This window comes from Egretta garzetta, unplaced genomic scaffold, assembly GCF_000687185.1.
Source record: "Egretta garzetta isolate BGI_Z169 unplaced genomic scaffold, ASM68718v1 scaffold149, whole genome shotgun sequence".
In the NCBI taxonomy this organism is placed as follows: domain Eukaryota; kingdom Metazoa; phylum Chordata; class Aves; order Pelecaniformes; family Ardeidae; genus Egretta; species Egretta garzetta.
This window is the reverse complement of record NW_009269998.1, coordinates 2,339,331-2,351,292: the sequence shown is the minus strand read 5'-3', so window position 1 is coordinate 2,351,292 and position 11,962 is coordinate 2,339,331. Positions and strand designations below refer to the sequence as shown.

At 38.2% G+C, this 11,962-nt stretch overlaps 1 protein-coding gene across 1 annotated transcript; it reads right to left on the bottom strand.

The window, feature by feature from the left end:
• Positions 1–2,541: 2,541 nt before the first annotated feature.
• On the bottom strand, positions 2,542–11,721 carry SLC35A3 (solute carrier family 35 member A3). The gene is made up of 7 exons (XM_035902874.1): positions 11,520–11,721; positions 10,481–10,635; positions 10,276–10,398; positions 8,968–9,139; positions 5,765–5,883; positions 5,120–5,253; positions 2,542–2,858 (listed from the first exon to the last, which is right to left on the bottom strand). Exons 1-7 carry the CDS (start codon positions 11,704–11,706, stop codon positions 2,768–2,770), a joined length of 981 nt encoding a protein of 326 aa, XP_035758767.1. The 5' UTR covers positions 11,707–11,721; the 3' UTR covers positions 2,542–2,767.
• Positions 11,722–11,962: the final 241 nt, after the last annotated feature.

Below are 11,962 nucleotides of genomic sequence, written 5' to 3'. Positions count from 1 at the left end.
AAGAAGCGTGCGCTGTCTTCCCTCTGTCTGGAATAACGCTTCCAAGCCCGGAGGGTCTCGGGTCTCAGACAAGAGCCCTTCCTTAGCCTGCAAAGGGCTGCGGAAAGAGGGCCAAGAATGCAGATTCATACTTCCTTTACAGCAATTAGCGTATGAAGAGACCTATCCCTCTGCTGGGAAAGTCAATGGAACGGTCAATGGGAAGCATGGAAGAGTCACCGGTCTACGGGCAGGAGTTACCGCTCCCTAGTACAGCAGATACCTTGTTTTCCAAAGCTGTGTGACAGGCTGTTCAAAAGCAAAGAGCACATAGTCCCGTTCTTTCCTTTAAACTGATCCTTACTGACAAATATTGACAGGCGCACCTGAAATATTAAAACTGGGTTACGCGCCACCCAACTCCAGCAACCTGGTGATTATTTGGCCTGTTCGGTCCCTTCCTCTGCAACTGGCTTTGAAGCGTTCTCAACCTGCCACCTAGGTTGTTTTGGAGAAATTCCTCAAGGAAGTAACCAATTATGCCACCGGCACGCTTCCACTACTGCGATTCATGAAATGAAAAGTACTATGGTGCAGACCAAACTCCAATTCAGGTATTACAACCAACACTTCTCGGATCGTTTCAGCGTCACGCACTTCCCACTCTGCACTAAGCGACACTGCGAGCCCCTGGTCTGTCCTTATACCTTACCTCATGTGGTACTTCAGCGGCAAAGTGACTAACGGCAATTTTTCAAAGATTTTGCCACACCGAGCATTATAGGTAGAAGGGTTAATATTAACCTAGAATGACAATTTAGGGTGACACAAGACAGTTTTGACTACCGCGCCGCAGAGCTCCTGCAGTTACGGTCACAGTTCACAGAGCTTAGCAAGCCCTTGGCATAACTCTGGAATTGCCTTAATGCCTTGCTCCGATACGATAAACAAACAAGACGCTGATAATCCATGTCATTGCCAACAGAAGGAAAATGCTATTTTTACTCGGCTGACGTAAGTGGAATTTTTCCTTCCTCATTTCCAATAATTCATGAAAAAAGTCTGGGAGCACTCTTACAAAATCTCCTCAGCAATCCACCACTAAAAGGTGGAAAAGAGGATGAGGTACTCTGGCAACCATTTTAAAACACCTCTCTCTTCACAGGGTGCTCATTAGCATGAGACAGAAGTCAGAAAGAGCACAAGAGGGGAAAAAAGGAAATCATACATTTTTACCACTCGCCTTTCTACAGGTAAGGGACTATCGATGCATTTTTGTATAAATCTCTACCCCCACAAGGGTAACGTAAGAAGTCACCCTACATTAATATCTATTGCGAAGAGGTTTCCTGAAACAAGTAATTTTTAAGACAGTTTTTTTTTGTTTATTAGTTCTGGCTCTATGCAAATACTCCAGCAAGTGAAGTGTTCGTAACAGTCTGATTATCTAAGTTCTAATTGCATCTAGGTTTCTTTGTGAAGTTGATTTTTTTGGTATAAAACAGAAGTGGAGCATGCTTTCATATTTACCTATTGCACAATTAATTACTTTTTCATTATGTTTCCTATTAAAGTCATTCCACTAGTAGCTCCAGAGAGCCCAGTGTGGTCTGTTGGCTCAAGGACTCCCAGAACAAAATCATAATAATAAAAAAAAAATAAATCTCTAATTAAGCCATTACATAGAAATGTACTGAAAAAGCCTTGGAGAGTTCATGAGGAAACAATACTTGTTTAAAAAACACCTCTGTAATAAAGTACAGTACAGTATACAGATGATATCCCATAATAGCTCCAGACGGAGCTGTTACAGACAACAATAATGCATTTAAAATGTTTATTATGGGCCTTTTTTTTTTTTTAAACCTGTGGTTAAAAAAATCCCCAGAGGACATTTAAAGGCTAAAAACTACTTTAAAGGTTCTACCAACAAGTTGATTTATGATCAATAAAAAGAAGGAACGTTACATGGGAGCAAGCGCTCCGTCACAACCCCACCCTCGGTGCCGGGTTAGTGCAGTAACCCCTGGCTATCCTGATGGAGGCTGGAGTGTCGACACGGATTTTCAGCTTCCACTCTGGATTTCTCCCTTTGGGTACTTAGGCGAGAACGTTAACATTCTTACAATAGTTTTATATGAGCAACAGAACACAGATTTCTGTTATTAAATCAGCCTTCTAAAAGTATAAAAATATTTGATATTGTGAAAGTGTCTTTCAGTCATACTTCAATCTTCACAGTTTTAATAAGGAATATCTAATTAGAACCATCACGTTAGAACTATGATGTGTATTCAGCTGATCCCATGTAAATAGACAAACAGTTAAAAACATATATTTACTAAGATTAAATATAGTCAAATTGCAAAACCATACAATCTGACAATGCTGTCATGTGCTCTTTCAAAGAGTGCATAGGACATATTTCTGCAGCAGTCAATACAGTAAATTCTTTTGATGCAATCCCAGTCAAAGCTGTAAACATTCCTAATTGTAGTTTCTTGGAAACTTGTTGTTCCTTTCAAGTTTTTATTAGCAAGTTGCACTGGGCATTCCCCTGCCTTTTTTTTTTTTTTTTTTTTTTTTTTTTGTTTTGTTTCATCAGTTACAGACAGTATCATCATCCACCTTTAACTCCTCTGGCTGTTCAGAACTACTCATGAGCATGTCTTCAATAGATCCAGGGCGGTAATCCTTGTCTTGCAGTGCACAGCGACGCTTGTCGCCTGCCGGTGTTAGCCAGGCCCCCAACGTGTGATCTTGAGAAGCGGGGTGGTGAGGAAGTCTGCTATGCCTTTATGGGATTTCCTGCAGGTTTGGGATCGTAACCGTATAGGAAAGTGGCTGCTATTACAAGGACGGCTCCGAAGAAGAAGACACTGAATAGAATAGGGATTAAAAAAAAAAAAATAAAATTAGCTTGTTTTAGTTGATGCAATCTTATTTACGTAATACAATCAAAAAAAAGGACATTTTTCCTGTGGGAACATAGAAAGATAAATTATATTTGTCCAATTTATAAGGAGCAAAATAATTTGCATATATTTATTATAGAAGGATGCAGGAAGAAGTTGAAATAAGAAACTTGCATCCACAAAGCAATGCATCATTATACTGACATGTTCTGAAAATTAGAATTATAGTTCCATGGAACAATTGCCAAAAGTAATCAGACTTTTCTTTTGCCTAAGGGTCCGTGCAAAATACAAGCAGAAGCTAAAGAAGTGCCACTACTGTGGTTACCCAGCCATTTTTAACATCTGATGTGCCGGAGTTACGTTTGCCTTAACGTCCAAAGCTTATGGTCAAAGCAGATTACTGCTGCCCAAGAACCAGTTTGCAAGTCAGTACAATCTAATTTTTGGTCAGATACATACAGATTTATGTAAGGAAAAGATAATAAAGGCATCTTCTATATTGTGACATATGGATAGTTCCAAGTCTGAAATGAAATATCCAAAGCCAACAGACAATCGCTACACATTGTAGAAAAGAACCTTGTCATAAAGACATGACAATGTTGACAATTTGATCTTCTGAACCAAACACTAAAAAACCAGTGGCACGTGACCTGATAATCCTTCAGGGAATACAGTTAGCCTGTTCCTGGACACGACCCACTGCAACACATTCAAGCACTTCAGTACTTTACATCTATTATCCCAATCAAAAATGTTTCTCGAAGTGAGAGAAACAATTACTCTGTTTCAGTTCAAATAAATTCAGTTGGCATAAGCAAGGCACTAAAGATTAAGTTTGACTAACTCAAGTTAATCAAGTTTTATTAAATGAGATGGCTTCAAGTTCTACACGCTGCTGGTTGGCTCCATCCCATTTAATTATTTACCACTGTTTCCATTTTCACCATGTTTGCAGAAGCTGCTAAGTTACTTATTAATTTTCCACTTCAGTACGCAGAAATTCTTAAACCACTTTCTACATTTGTTTTAATAGGACAAGTATAGGCTACTTATAATTTAAGTTCAGTGTCTTCTACTTTTTAAGCCTAAATAGTTGTTGTTTTTCCTTTTTTTGAATGTTTAAGAAAACTCCTGCTAGTATGGCAAAACCTACTTTTAGATAAAAAGATGTTTCTTTATATCAGATACAAAGGTTGTAAGGATTATTCAAAATATTTTTACACTATGAATATGTGTAACATACATGAGGACCGTAGGTCAATTATAAGCAAAATCCTATTAATACATCTGAAAGTTGGAATATTACTTCTGCACTCCATGGATTAACACGGACTGCCACGACAAGCGCTATTCCAGAACCTACCCACGTACAAAACCTGCAGTGCACGCAGCTGCGAAAGTCTGGTTCACAAACCGCCAGGACACAGCGTATTGGGCCTAGAAGTATACAGCAAGCATTTTGCTCTTTCTTGGCTGTTTTCGTTCACCAATAAATATGGTTTTGCCTTTAGAAAAAAGCTCTGCCTTTGGGCTTCTGGGCGTCCTTGGGCAACTAATTGCTGTAGTGTAACTTCCATGCGCGTACGATTGCAATTATCTCTTTTAGAGACTGTTTCGAGATTGGATGAAAACCAGTATTAAAAAATTATCATCATTATCATTGTTCAGCCACAGCTCCTCTTGCAACGACGTGACTCGTGAAGGTCTGTCCATTGAGAGGAGAAAACACAAGGCAGGCAACCCCTTTGTCGGGACCTTACTCGGAACAGCCAGCAGGAGGGAGGCTGGTTCAAAGAGCGGAGACCAACGCAGTGCGAGGCGAGCATCGATGCTAGGGAGGGCTGGCTTCAGTGTAAAAACTGAGAGGAAGCTGAACAAACTGTAGGGAGGAAAAGAAGGAAAAGAGGCAGTGAACTAAAACCTAGAGCCTGCAAGAGAGTGCTTTGTCAGAAGCCAAGATCTGGGATTCAGTTATTCCTGACCCGCAGGGGGCTGTATCTTACAGAAAATTTAATCTTGCCAACTCTACTGAAATAATTAAGTCCTAGTTATGGTATGTTATGAAACTAACTTTTATGTGCAAGTTGTATCTAAACATTCTAAAAGTGTGACTTGGCCTGGTTTTTTATTTATTTTTGCAGTTGTATCTGGTAAGCATTACACTTTCAACAATTTTTTTTTTTTTTTTCCCTTCAGCTTACATGGAAAATAATTCTTACCTTGTAGGGACAAAATCTTGCAGCCAGAAATAGGAGATCAACGTTGACAATATAATAGAGAGAGAAGTTGCAAATCCCTTTAAAATGTTGTCTGCGTATTTTATAACAGCAGCAATCACCAGCCCTCCGAGTGCCTGAAAAATAACGAGGTTGGGATTTGGAACCTGATAGTTCCACTGAGGGCACCTACTTTAACAACACGCGCTTACTTTAGGAAAAGCTTTTCTCTCTGTTTAGGAGCATTACATTTATTTTGTGTTATGGATATGCACTGTTGAAGATAAATATTGGAAGAGTTCTTTCCCCATTAAAGAAATCGTTGATCATATTACCGTCATTAATTAGTGGAAATACTTACACTATACATTTTTAGCCACAGGAGGAAGGGCTTTTTTTATTTTTTTTTTTAAAGTTGCAAAAGAAATAATGCTTACCTGCTTTTATGTAGCACAATACTTAGTCATATACTTGCTATACATTTTCCATGTTTTTAGTTAGAGGTTTATTCTAATATAATATTATAGATCAAACTTTTGACTATAGAATTCTCAGTACCTTCAATGACACCCATTAGTTTCCCCAGTCATTTGTAGAACAGTAAATCCCAAGTGCCTTCACAGAAACACGTGATACAAGGTATCTCACCTGCAGAACAACAACTATCCACGTAAGTTTATTGTATCCTTGAAAAAATCCATTCTTTGACAGCTGTTCTCCATCATAAATGTATACACCCATCAGTCCAAATATGCTACCAAAAAATCCTGAAAGTACAAGATTGATTTAATAGCTTGAGGTGAAAAAGGTGCAAACAGGTTCCTCGTCCTCAAGGACTGCCCAGATATATCTGATTTTCAAACAGGACTGCTGCTTGCAATACCATCACGTTCAAATGCAATCAGTGTTCAGACAGACAGTCTCTTTTAAAAGCCATTTTCCACACTTAAAACAAGCTTTGGCTGTTCTCATTAGGACATTCACATAGACTTCCATTGCTTTCTACTGGAATGGGGTGATTTTTATGGCATACAGCAACATTCACTTAAATGCAATTTCAGTTTTCCTGAAACTAGGCATGACTGAAGGCTGAAGTCACACTATAACCTGGAGAGAAAAACAGGGAAACCTGTCAGTGGAGGAGATGGTCACTGACACAGCAAGAGCAGGACCTGCCAGTCTGCCAATTCAGGCAAGGATCTTGGAGGTGGGATTCTTCTGAACCAGCCCCCCACACAACGAATGCTTACTAGTAGGGATTTAATGTCAAAAGGAGAAATTGAGAAGTGAATAAAAGGTTTGTAACTTGGTGAGTATGGTGTTCTTCTACCAGATGGGAAACTTTTCCTAATCCCTGCAGGCACGGAGGCAATGCCAGCACCTCCCCTGTGACTGATGGCGGCTCTAGGCCTGAGCAGGAAAGGCGGAACACTTTTCCATTCCTTTTCTGTGAAAAGCTGACCTCTATTTTCATCACATTTCTCTGCACCTGAAAAGGGCAGCATCGTGTTGAACAAAATAAAACCTTCTGTTTGACAAGAAGTAATTACTTTTGTAGACATAATTAAAAACTTAGGCTTCATGCAGATTAAACCAATTACTTCTATTTTGCAGTTGATCTGCTAGAATAAATAAAATCAACTCTTCATACATCCCTAGTATGATAACGGTATGCATTAAAAACTGAATTTCCCAACAATTACTCAAACATTTTTTCCAATTTTTTCTACAGTTGTAGTAATTCTCTACGGATATGAAAATGAAAACCAGGTTGGTTTGTGTTTGAAGAAAAGCTCTATTTCAAACCTCTTGCTTATGACTGACTTGCTCCTGAATGATACGTTGTCCTAAGCGGGCAACTATCGCACACCTGCAGAAAGGATACACCAGTGTATTTTTGAAATTGCCATTTCATGTTTTAAATATTTTCTAGAAGCTGTATCAGGAAACCCTTTATGAAACGTGAAAAAATGAATTTAAATTCTGAACTGAAAACAACCTTAATAGTAAACAGATTCTTCTGAATTTGGTATTGAGGCAAATTAAGCTCACTGACAAAAAAAATTAAAAAATCAGGTAATTCAATTCTCACTGTTATCACAGACATTTAGGTCTTCATATATCACAGTCCTAGTTACTCATTACCTTGAACAGCTTGTGTTCTGTTCACTGCAACGTTCAGTACATGACCAGGCCGACTATCAAACTAGTGAACGCATTTGTTTTCATACGTACTTTTGTGCACTGTAGAAAAATCTGAAGAGCGTTTTCAGAAGAGATCACTGATTTTTCAACAATTATGAATGTTCAATTGGAAACTTTCAGGTATCTGCATTGTGGCCCACCAAGGTGCTTTTGGCATGGAAATTGAGAGTAATAATTATCAGCTTTCCTCCGCAATGGATTTTACCTTGTAGCCCCATCCAGAGCATCAAATCTTACCTTAAACCTCAGCTGCCCACTCTTCTCTGCCTCCAAAATTCCCTAACATAACCTTTCCTGATGTATCCCTGACACCCTGTTCAAGAAAACTTAGCTTTAATAGACACAATCTCAATAAATACTAGCAGATAGTAAGTACAGGTTTTGATCCCCTTCTCTATCCTGACATTTCAAAACACGGACATGTAAAAATATTAAAATATAATCAAAATGCAGTTCTGCCTTTTTAACTGAAACCATTTGTAATTGGAAGAGGAAAAGAAAGGAAAAAATATTGCTTGTATTCAGACACTTTTGACCATACTCGGTTTTGACCAACTATCTAATTACAAAAACCCACACCACCTCCTGTTTTTATGATACTTCACTACATTCTACCAGACTCGGTACACAGCCCCGGTCCTCGTGATTTAATTCTACAGTACTGTGGATTTGATGAAGAGTCTGTCCTAAGGTGCTGGAGAGTTCAAAGTCTGCTGAAAGGATTTATTCAAACGTGCAATTAATAGTTATTGCCTACAGGTGAAGACTAGAGGGATTCCATTCCAGAAAGAAGGGCAACTCCAGCAATAAGTTTTGTTTCTGTTGCAAAACAGGAACAATAAGATATTGCTGATACCACATTTCCAACCCTATAAACTGGACAAGATTGCTCTGCGGTGAGGGAAAGCTCATTCAGGAAGATGGATCAGCTCTGTCGCCGATAATATCCAGGTTCTACAAGACTCGGAACTACTTTGGCAATAGAAGGTATTCTCTTACTGATAAGCGCACAATAGTAAGGGCATTAAAATAGTTAAGGTGAACTGTCTTTTGCATATGCCTCTCTCCAGTGATTATAGAGACAACTAAAACAAACTGACCTTTGTACTGAAATAAAAATTCATGACCTCAGTTTCATTCACAAACAAAGAAGGATTTTTTGTATTAAAAGTGCCAACCTATACTGCCTACCCAGACACAAGAGAAAAAAAATGTTTATTTTAAAACACCTCGAAACATTGATTTAGAAACATATTTTGTATTAATGTTCCTATATTCTTAAAAAAAAAAGAGAAATACTATCTACATTTACCAAATCTTATGGATTAGTGCAAAAAAATTTTTAAACATGGAGGATACACAGGATACTGCATAAGATAACGTTCTTCAGAAACTTTACATACAAATTCAACAGACACTCTGTACAAACTTACAGACACTCTAAGCAAGTTAAATTGAGAACTAGGTTGAGATCAGAAAGCAACTGCTAGAATTCTGTCTAGCAGTTTATACTCTTGGTTTTAAAAGTACATTTATGCAGAATACTAAAGTGACAGTGGTATTTTTTATTTACATATATATTTTGCACGTTTGTCTTAGTTCTTCAGAATGCAGGATCTCTAAGAGATGACTAAAATTAAACTTACCAAGCTGAATGTTTCTGATCCACACAGACTGCTTCGTTTCCTTTAATATTTTCTCAAAATAAACCCCAGCAAATCCACTAGAGAAGCATGCTATAAGAACTGCGACCAGGCCTACAAACTGCGATCCTGCTGAATGTTCCTTAGCAGCTGTTGCTTGCGAGTCCGAAGGCCACTGGATGTAAAAACAGTTATACAAAACTCACTGATAAAATCAAGTCATGAGCACCTATAAAATGCAAGTGTGTTTTCCAGCAACAGTTACTAAATACAGACAATCACCTGCTTGTAACATTTTGTATTTTGCACCATAAATACTATTAAAGGACTGTAGAGCCATAATTTTTCTTTCTACATATTTGAAAGGAGTAAAATTGTACCTGAACTGGGAGAATACCCATCAATTTAAACAGGTCCAGGATTTATGTTTTGTAAGCCGGAACCATTTCTGAATCCCAGCATGATTTATCATGGCCATTCAGTCACCAACTTTTGCCACCCAACAGTTAATTACCTTACAAATATAAGCAGAGTTAGAAAACCACTTATAGCAGCTGTCTTTGAGATGGGATGAATCGTCATTTACATGTGCCCCTCTTCTGTGATTATGCAGGCGATTAAAACAAGCTGAAATTTATGAAGCTAAATCCTGAAATAGGTCTAATGCTAACAGAATAGAATGCAATGCCATAGACAAAAACATATTGAAGAATCTGTTAATTACTATCAGAATGTTTTGTTCTCATTTTGAATTATTACATTTGAAAATTCTATAAAATTTAACCCTCAGAATTTTTTCCAAATCTGTAAGTTTTAAAATAAAGATTTCTAGGATATGCTAAGATCTGCTACAAATTCTTAGAATAGTCTCTTATCCCACGATCCTGCCCTCTGAAAACGACAGCCTCCTGTCCCTGCACTATTTAGAACAGAGGCCAAGTTTGCCTCTTGAAAAAGTTCCAAGTAAATTTGCCGTGCTGAAACCGTATCACAAGGCGTGCAGCAGGACTGGGGTGGCACAGAAGATCTGTGAATCCCTGATGTCTGAAGAAGCATGCCAATAAATACGGCTGTCGCTGGTTATTTGCAGGTTGCTCCAGAGGCCCTGTACAGCAAGGCACTGGGACACAGAAGAGGTGTTATCTTCTGCTTTTGAGCCATTTCTGGTGTCCTCTGGCCCTGGCCAGTTGTGATTTGTAGCTCCTGACCATACTCTGGTGCTTGTGTGCAGCTGGTAGAATCGGAAAGCTGTATAATCAGTATAGAAATCCACGTTCCTTGAATAAACACAATCCACCTGTTAATATTTACCTGCACAAATGCCACTCCTGTCATCAATATTACGAGTGAAAGCCACTGGTATACACCCAATTTCTTACTCAACATGGACACAGAAAACAATGCCGTGGTAAGAATTTTCAGTTGATATGTGACCTAGAAGAACCCAGAAACAGTTACTATGGCATAATTCATGGGATTTTTTTGAAACTTCCAGAGAAATACAAATGTACAATACCTGGTATGTGGCTGCATCTAGGTTTGACAATGCTACATACAGTAAGTTATTCTGCAGAGTATAAATTCCTGAAGGAACAGCAAGTTTAAGAGTTTCCATGGGTTTATTAAGGATTTCATCATGTAGCACTCTGTTCAGAGTCCGTAAGTTGCACTCTGCCCAAAGAAACAACAAAAGAAAGAGACATTCATTAAAGGGGGGAGGGAGAAGATAGCAATGTTCTGTTCTTAAAAATTATTGCCCCCTTTTTATAGCTATGACTGCTACCAAGACCTCAGAATACTACCTATGTTTGTTTGACTTTCATGAGCCTCATATATGTAAGGCAAAAAGGCTGCAAAGTGTCTTCCTGTAGCCTGGAATATCAGAAATAGCACAATTATTCAAAATACTTTGAGTAAAACTTATTGAAATACATCAATGTTTGAAGATGATACATTAAAGAGTATCACCTAAAAAGTGCACATTTAGATGCCTACAGTCATCAATATTTATGCATATACAATGATATTTTTAAGCTGTTGAAGAGCAAATATATATGTCGAGGAACTGGATCAACTCAGTATAAAACGTACAAAATAAGAAGTACAGTAAATCTGAATAGACTTTTTTTGAGCTTAAAACTGTGCTTCTTCCTTCTTCCTGTAGTAATGAAATTACCCTCCCTTCTGTACCTGCGGTTTATGGTAGGCTCCCAAATTATCATTCATGCTTTGGACACACTTAAAGCTTTTCGTTTTTTCCTACTTTTACACATGAATTTCTTAAAATGCCTGAGCAAACACAAGCTTCAAGCTGTTAGTAGAAAACTTATTCTTGCACTCCACATTCTTTGAAGAGAACTCTCTTCAGCGAACATACGGTATCTTGTACCGTGTGTGGAGGAGCGATGAGTGATTAGCACCTTTCCAAGGCTATTTCTTAAATGAGAAGGGAAAGGCTTTGTTGTACACCTGTACTCACATGGCTGCTTTGCAGTTGCCACTACAATACAGCACATTGATTAGGAAAATTACTTGGTGCAAAATTTGACACATACTGCTGTCTTTGTAGACCAACAGAACACAGGCCAAAATCTTCAGAAGTTCAGCAATAACTACTGCAGTAGAGGATAAGTAACGAGGTCCTTCTTCTTTCAGCGTCCGAGAATAACGCATGGTCAAGACCAAACTTGTGGTCTGAAAAACCAGGATGCCCAAGGAAAGGTATTTTAAATTGGTAGACATTTCTTGACTTTCTTCTTCCTGAAACAGAAAAAAAGAATCCAAACCCAGGCTTAAAAGGTAATATTGCAGATAGATGTTTTCCCTGGGAATAAGCATATTAAAAAAAAAACTTATCCAGGGAGCTCAGCCTAAGGAAAACAACAAACCTGATGTAATATTTAAGAAGCAAATGGAGATTAACACTTTAAAAATGTTTTTCAAATACATGATTACAAATGGGGAAGCGTAACAGAATATTAGAAGTGATAACTAATAA